Genomic DNA, 6,639 nt, shown 5'->3' with positions numbered 1-6,639 from the left:
GGCTCGCTCCTCAGGGGTGAGGGTGTAGTCATACAATTTCACGTAGGGACCATAAGTGTCGACTGAATTTTATACCACGACGAGGCTATACCGTACAGCCATTTGGTGAAATTCATTTGAAATTGCCTACATAACTGCATGAGCTGAATGAATCATTTGTAAATATAAAGGCTACCGTAGGCTACTTTTCATTATAAACTGTACCGCATAACTGCGTGTTGTTGTAAAAATAATAATAATAATAATAATAATAATAATAATAATAATTCGAGTGCTATCACTCTGCACATGGGATAATGCCAGTTCAGTTTTTCCAAAAGATGTTTTTAAAATAGCCTTTTTTTCCTCTTTTTTAAAAATAAACCTTCTCAAAGTCCTTCTGCACAATTCTGTCCAGCATGTTTTATCATATGGTGTGAGTTTGTTCAACTGTATCTACGGTTCTGTAAGTGATCGTAGACAATTTAGTAACTTTATGAACCAAAAGAAATGCTATAAAACTCGAATAACTTTAAAAACATGTTTCCTGATACTGGAACAAAAGCCACACAATTAAACAGCGGTAAATTAAAATGAAATAGCATTGTATGTAGTTCAATATTTAGCGTGAAAAAAATGAACGGTAGTTGAAAAAAATGGCTGAATAGTTTCACATCTGCATTTTCCTCCTTGCGCCAAATGTACGAGAAAATTCACATGTAAAAATGGGGGGAAATAATAGCCTAAGTATAGCCTAATTTGAGAGATGCAACTAACTAAAACAAAATGAATCTGGCGCCTGCACGACGGCAGTAATTACCATACAACTGGTCAGAATTATGTGTTTTGATTTGTGCAACTTTTAGTCGAGCTTTGCTGGCAAAGTGAGCGAGCGTGCGCACGCGTGTGTGACGTGGGAGTGTGTGTTGGAGGTGGGGTGGAAAGATTTAAAAACGTGGTCTTTATGTTGTTTTCTGAGTGTTTCCTCCTTACATACGCTCTTGCATAGATTTATCTAGTTTGTTTTTCCTTTATTGCTTTAATTGTTGTCAAGGCGATTTTACAATTCCCGGTGATGCTGTCATATCTCCCCATGCTGACATCATCTCACAATACGTGTCAGCTACTTTTTATATGATAACGGTTTCCAATTAACAACATTTTCAGATCAACAACATAGTATCAATACAATATCTGCTCTTCTATAGCCTATTACCGTGTTCTTGTGACAGTGATAATTGTATTGTATATATATATATATTATGACCATTACACTATCAATCTGTACACTGGGAAACATTTGAGCCACCAGAATAGTTTTAACACATGTATATGCTTTCCAACGTGACAACTCGGGATTGGCACTATTAAAAACAAAATAAAGGAAAAACCGTGAGTTATCTCTGTCTTCCATCCCTTATTCATTCCCCACCCTACAGTTCCAGTGTCCAGTGTATAAAGTTACAGTGGGCCGAACATTTCAGTACTCTTACTTCAGATAAATGTCAGGGGTTAGTTGTTGAGAAGAAGAGTGATACGGGACATGGGGTCAGCTACTCAGTTGTGGAAAAAAGCGTTAAGCTCCTCATACACGGGCGCCCTTTCATGATGCAAGTGCATGTCGTGGTAAGGCAGTACGTTTTCAGAGTGGACACCGCCGCGTACTCCTGACGAGCCGAACACAAGATTGTGGGCGCCGGCAGAACGGGAGCTGGGCAGGGCGGGGTAGTGCATAGAATAATGGTAGCTCTTTTCAGCGACTGGCGAGACGGATTCTTGTTGTTTGAGAGAAAAATTCCCATTGATACATACGGGCGGGCTGAGCGGTCCTTCATACTCTGGGCTGTTGTACTCCGGCGAGCCGCCTCCAGTGTAGACGGAGTCATAGGCTGAGCAGTACGCGTGGTTCCTTATGGAGTGTGAGTTTGAACCGGACTGGCATTGGGAACTAGATAAGCGGGAGCACTGGTATGGGTAGGGGTGCATGGAGAAGGAGGGGTTGGGCCCGTTGAAACGACCTCCTTCCTGGCACTGCTCTGTTAAGAAGTTCCGAGAGTTAAGCTGCAGACAGCCGGCCACGAGGTTGGTAGTGGGCTGAGAAAGGCCTTTGCACAGAGTTTGCACGTAAGACACCACGTCCGGTCTTTTCCCGTTGCGGAGAATCTCGGACAAAGCCCAGATATAGTTCTTGGCAAGCCTCAAAGTTTCTATTTTTGAGAGTTTTTGCGTTTTTGAATAACAGGGCACCACTTTACGGAGATTATCAAGTGCAGAGTTTAGGTCGTGCATACGGGTTCTTTCCCGCGCATTTGCTTTCTGACGGCGCACCTTGGACCGCTCCATACGCGCTTGTGTCATCTTTCGTTTCTTGGGTCCACGCTTTTTGGGCCTATCCCCTTCGACCTCGTCGCCTCCGTCATCTTCATCTATCTCGTCTTCCTCCTCATCTTCGCCTGCTATTTCGGAGTGAGCCCGGCTGCTTCCCCCTCTTAGGTCCCCGTCCTCCATGTCGTCATCAGCCAGGCGACAGTGTTCCTGATCATCGTCCTTAGTCTTTGAGTCCTCGCTTTCACTGTCATCCATCCAACCCGAATACTTCTGTACCTCGGGCAGCAGAGATGGGTCACTGAATAATCTCGTCAACATGGTGGCACTGAAATAATAAAATATATTCAGCCTTTAAATATGTGTTTAAAACAGCAGCAACTGCAATACAGTTAATTCACATTTGAAGTTATGCCATATAGATATATATTAAATGATGGCACAAAAATAATTTTGAGTTAGAAAAGATTCGCATAACAGTTGATACTTCTGTGTTCAAAATATTTTTGAAGTGTCATAAATCCTTATACATACAGAAGGTGGAGTGGGGTTCATCACATTATTGCATTCTCCGGGTAGTGGTTGCAACAATAATGACAAAATGACGAATTCACATGTATGGCATGATACATATATATATATATATATATATATATATATATATATATATATGAAAAAAGAGAAATGTGACCAGAAAAATGTCAAGAAAAAAATTGCGCTACACGACAACTATGGGGATGTCATTCTTAAAAAAATTACGTTAAAAAGAAACCTTTGAGAAGAACAATAACTGTACAGATACTGACATAGCAAAAATTGTCCCCCTCCTTAGCTCCATAGCTTCATAGCTCCTCCACGTGCCCGCCAGTGCCCTCTCACAGCAGGTCTCTGCGGCTCGGGCCCCATAACAGATCCCGTGGGGCGCAATGTTAAGCGAATCCCCCCACCCACCCCACCCCGACACACGCACACACACACACACACACACACACACACACACTCTTTTTCAGCCTTCTCTTTTCCTGGCGGCGTTCCAGGAGAGCTCACTAAAAACGTTACCCTCGATCACTTTGTCTTTTGCTTCGTTTTTAAAAAAATTTTTTTTTCAAAAGCACATTTCGTCATGAACGTTTTCCATTAGACTGGAATTTTAAAAAATCCCACTCGTATTCCCAAAATAACGCAGAATGAGTAACACTGGGAAATTACGCGTGTAAAATAATTTGAGCTCCCTCAGCTGATAGAGCTGTGGTGGCCTTGGGCCCCACAAGTTCACAGTTCTTTTCTTCTTGAAAGTTCGTAGCTGCTACAGCTTGCTTAGCGATTTACCGATGATAATGGTACACGTCCCTCATCTGAACAATATCAGTCAGGCTAAACAAAATTTATTTATTTATTTATTTATTTATTTATTTATTTATTTATTTATTTATTTACTTACTTACTTACTTACTTACTTGCTTATTTATTTATTTCAGGTCCACCTTGCAAAAGAGATTTCCCAATGGTGTATTCCTGGTTAAATAAAGGTTAAAGAAAAATGTAAAACATTTATTTATTTATTTATTTATTTATTTATTTATTTATTTATTTACTTACTTATTTATTGGAAGCGTTTTACTCAGCCATGCTTCCAGTGCGCACATGACAAGCCTGTTTTGAACCATTAAAATAGAATAAGGTGTGGGTAGTACAAGCAACTGGTTTATTATATATTATATATTCTTTCAGCTTGTTTAAAAAAATCCGAACGACAGCAACAGAATACCTGTCCTTCTACCAATTGTTATGAGAAAAAAACGAATAAATTAATATTAATAATCAATATTCAATATTTTGTCAGCTAGGCTATATTTTGTATGTGACTGTTGTTCACAATAACAAGCTCACTAAATGATGCATTTTACTATGTTAAATGTTTTATGTGATATTTATAAAACTGTCATCTTTTTAACGTTTGATATGTGTCCAGGCAGTGTACCCTAGGGAATTGCTCTTGGCGTCATTATATGCCATTATAAAACACAGAAGGCAACACGTTCCGTTTGATATGCGTCAAAATGAAAATTAATGATAATATAAATGTTAACTTAATGTAATTTACTTATTTTTATGCCTAGAGTTTACAGCGTGTACTCACTGTACTGAAATGAATCAATAATTAATATATACCATATCAGAATATAATCACATGAAATAATACGGGGATAGAATAACATTTCAGAAGATTGGTGGCTTATAATGAATGTAAAAATGTCGTCTCGAAACACACCTTTATTGGTGCCTTCATCTGAATTTTCTTTCAAAAATAATTAGTCATAGCCTCACAAACGTCAATGCAACCCTTAGACTGGACTCAAATTAACAATCATACACAACATGACTAAAAAAATAAATAATCAAAGGCCTGTACACATAAGCACGGACTTAGGAAAAAGCAATATATGGTAACATAACATGACGTGATAATGAATAGTTCGAAAGTTATGGCTAAATATATGAAAATACGGTTTTGTTATTTTATAAATAAAACCATATTTAATTTTTTTTAAATTATGTATTATGTATTTACTCATCTGCATACAGCCTACCTCTTGCAACACAAGGACAGCGGTGCGCGTTGTTTATTTTCTAAATCAGTGCTGAGTAAAGAACTAAACGCTACGTGACCAGGGGGTATGCCACGGGCAAAATCCAGATTTTATTTTAAGGCACAAGTGATTTGCAAAATTAAACAGGAACTGAGAGAAGAAGAAAAAAAACAACAACTTTTATTTCGGAGCCATTTACTTGACATGAAATGGGTTTCAGAATCTGTTCTGCACGACTTGGTAATTGAAAAAAAAAGCTTTTAGTAATCGCGCAATGAAGTACTTAGACTGTATCGTCTTCCTTGGTAAGCGTATCTGTTCTGTGAAGTGATTAGAGTAGAGAATGAGAATGGAATATATTTTAGCATGTCATCTAAACACGAAAAACGTTAAAACCGTTCATAAAATAAATAAACATACCAGTCTGTAATCAGTAGCCGTTTTGAAATTGCACAACCCCTCTATGATTACTGTCCACTTCTTTCGAATTGGCCCCCTCCCCCACCTCCTTGTTTTCCGGGATGTACACCCAGATAAAATTGTCAATAAATCTTCCCTCTCAACGACAGACAAGGCGCGCTGGGGAAATGAGCGACGGTAAAAGTGAAAAACGCCTTTCTCTCTCTCCCCCTTCTTTCTTCCCCGCGCACCGAATGATTCCCTTGTCCTTTTAATCAAATAATCTCTGATGGTGTAATGCTAGTTATCTGTGCTGAGCAAAAGGGGGGAAAAAACGCAAAATAAAACGGTAAAACGTATACATCCATATTTCCGCTCATCCCTAGGCATCGGTCGGTTTGCCAGTGCAGGGAGCTCAGTTTCCAAAGCCAAGTAAGCATGAAATATTGGATTGTACGCCTGTTAAGAAGGGCTGTGCGGGGCATGCAGAACGAAGCTTTTCAGCGGCTAACTTGAAATGCAGATCGGAAATAACAGAACTACAGGAACAATCGAACGTGAAATAAATCCAAAGCAGAAAGGATTAATTGGATGCATAAATGCAGGATTCATAAAGTAATTCAGTGCACGCCTAGGCAAGAATGAGTAAGGACAATTAGTCCAAAACCACTTATGCATTATTTATGTATTTTAATTAATTTATTTAGTTGCCATTTGTTCGTTCATTCGTAGATTTGTTGAAATTGTTCTCCAACTTACCTCCGCGGGAGCTCTTTAGGGGTGAGAGCGCATGTGTTTACACCATCTTCGGGGACCACGAGCGAACGCTCCTATAGGTGCGGCTGTCTGCTTCGGAGTGCTATCCGCGCGCGCAGAGACAGTGTGGCATAGCTACCAGGCAGGGTTACATACCAGCTATGATGCCAGGCCATATGGTTGGCACGTCACTGGGAAGAGCCATCACATGAGAGCCGGTGATTGACATGCGCCTGCATTCGGAGAGATTGCCTTCCCGAGGGAAGAGGGCCTCGCCATCTGTCACTTCGCTCGCGCTCACACAGCCAGAAAGAGAGGCAGAGAAAGACTACTAGAGAGAAGGAAACAGAAACAGAGAAGATTTCTCGTATTCCACCAAAGCAAGAAAGAAGTAAACTTATACAGCCTTCTGATTACATATTAGCATGTATTATTCTGAAGCAGGGCCATGATAGCAGGGAGATAAAGACAGAGGAAATTGAGACAGTGGGATAGAAAATTGCTTCTATAGCTCTAAGGCTTAAGAACAGAAGGGAAGTTATTTATTTATTTATTTATTTATTTGTTCATTTATTTATTTAATTCAATA

At 39.6% G+C, this 6,639-nt stretch overlaps 1 protein-coding gene across 1 annotated transcript; it reads right to left on the bottom strand.

Annotated features, from left to right (window-relative positions):
• Nucleotides 1–995: 995 nt before the first annotated feature.
• On the bottom strand, nt 996–6,284 carry neurod2 (neuronal differentiation 2). Its single transcript, XM_035402605.1, has 2 exons — nt 6,054–6,284; nt 996–2,632 (listed from the first exon to the last, which is right to left on the bottom strand). The coding sequence occupies exon 2, from the start codon at nt 2,623–2,625 to the stop codon at nt 1,537–1,539; it is 1,089 nt and encodes a 362-aa protein (XP_035258496.1). The 5' UTR covers nt 2,626–2,632; nt 6,054–6,284; the 3' UTR covers nt 996–1,536.
• Nucleotides 6,285–6,639: the final 355 nt, after the last annotated feature.

This window comes from Anguilla anguilla, chromosome 2, assembly GCF_013347855.1.
Source record: "Anguilla anguilla isolate fAngAng1 chromosome 2, fAngAng1.pri, whole genome shotgun sequence".
Lineage (NCBI taxonomy): Eukaryota > Metazoa > Chordata > Actinopteri > Anguilliformes > Anguillidae > Anguilla > Anguilla anguilla.
The sequence above is the reverse complement of the archived record's forward strand: the minus strand, read 5'-3'. Positions and strand labels throughout refer to the sequence as shown.